The sequence below is a fragment of the Emiliania huxleyi genome (genome assembly GCF_000372725.1).
Source record: "Emiliania huxleyi CCMP1516 unplaced genomic scaffold EMIHUscaffold_5054, whole genome shotgun sequence".
Lineage (NCBI taxonomy): Eukaryota > Haptophyta > Isochrysidales > Noelaerhabdaceae > Emiliania > Emiliania huxleyi.
The window spans coordinates 1-1,629 of NW_005198202.1; the positions used below are offsets into that span (position 1 = coordinate 1).

The following is a 1,629-nucleotide window of genomic DNA, read 5'->3' on the forward strand; positions in this document are numbered from 1 at the left end:
CCTTCTCATAGGCGACCACTTCGGCTTTGACGGCTGGCTGGTCAACCTCGAGGCGGCGGTGCCCGGCGGGGTGCACGCCGCGCGCACGCAACTCGCTTCGCGCCCCTCGCGCCCCTCACCCCTCTCGCGGCTCGCAGGCGGCGGGGATGGGAGCGGTGCACGAGCTGCTCGAGCTGCTCACGGTCTGCCTCAAGCAGCGGGTCGGCGAGCAGGCCCACTTGCGAATGCACGGCTCCCTCGACCTCGAGCCGTCGGGGAGCCTTCCAGGAACCTTCTCATAGGCCCTCGTCCTCGTGTACGATTCCCTCGACCGCACCGGGCGCGTGCGCTACCAGAACAGCCTCGCCCCAGACAACAAGGCCGCCTTCGACGCGTGCGATGGCCTCTTCACCAACTACTGGTGGGGCGCGAAGCAGCTGGCGCAGTCTGTGGCCCTCGCCGGCGCGCGACGGTGCGACGTGTATGTTGGCGTCGATTGCTTCGCGCGCAACACTCCATATGCCGCCGGACCGGCTTGCGCGCCTGCGTGCGCCGCGGCTCGTGCCGCCGGCCTCTCGCTTGCTCTCTTTGCCCCTGGCTGGTCCATCGAGTGCGGCGGGGCGCAGTGCGCGTCGGAGGACGCGGACGCGGCGGCGGCGGCGGACCGCCGGTTCTGGGAGGCGCTGGGGTTGAAGCGACTATACCGCGATTGAGGGGGGAGTGTGGGGGAGATAGATATGATGAAAAAAAAACCTCGGACGTTTCACGAACTCCTTGGCGACGTGCGCGTCGCGTCGCCAAGGCTCTGCGACCTCGGTCGTACAATCGGCGACCTCGGTCGCACAACCGGCCGGATGCGCGGGTTTTCAGCCAGGTTCCCGCGCACCGGCCACAAACTCGACTCGCACAGCAAAAAAATCCGGTGCTCGCGCGCTGCTCCCACGCTTGACCACACACTCGCTGCACTGCTCAAAGCCAACCCTACCTCACTGGCCGCCTCCAACACTGTCCCGCGCGTCTCGCGCCCCAACTGACAACTCATCTCCCGCGCACCGGCCACGAACTCGACTCGCACAGCAAAAAAATCCGGTGCTCGGGCGCCGCTCCCACGCTTGACAACACACTCGCTGCACCGCTCAAAGCCAACCCTACCTCACTGGCCGCCTCCGACACTGTCCCGCGCGTCTCGCGCCCCAACTGACAACTCATCATTGTCCCTCGGACACCACTCTCCAGCCGCGCTACCTTCGCCCACCTACCGCTCTCGCATGACATCTCAACAATCCTCATATCTCCAGGCCCAAGACTCCTAACCACTGCCCCTGCTCGCCCAGGACCACGAAGCGCCGCCCGCGCGCCCATTGACCCCCCAATCAGCCCTCTTGCTGTCCCTCAATCCCCACCCGCCAGATGTACTGCCCTCGCCCACCCAATACTCTCACCCTCCTGACCCGGACAGTCCAGGTACAGGAAAAGCGGGGAGCGGGGCCCGATCCAAGGAGCACCCCGTCGGCCCGGGAGGGCTGTGAATTTCGGCGCGAGCGGAAGGCTGCCTGCAGACGCTCAGCCCCCGGCTGAGCTGCCGAATCCTCCCGGCTAATCCCCTGAGCCTGCCGCCTGAAACGGGACGACATTACACCACCTCACACA

The 1,629-nt window shown here is 66.5% G+C and overlaps 1 protein-coding gene across 1 annotated transcript; it reads left to right on the forward strand.

Annotated features, from left to right (window-relative positions):
• Positions 1-11: 11 nt before the first annotated feature.
• EMIHUDRAFT_124380 (hypothetical protein) lies at positions 12-692 on the forward strand (the record flags this gene model as incomplete). Its single annotated transcript, XM_005766592.1, has 3 exons — positions 12-58; positions 138-200; positions 282-692. Coding segments are annotated over 3 exons (521 nt in total), but the record flags the coding sequence as incomplete, so codon positions are not given.
• Positions 693-1,629: the final 937 nt, after the last annotated feature.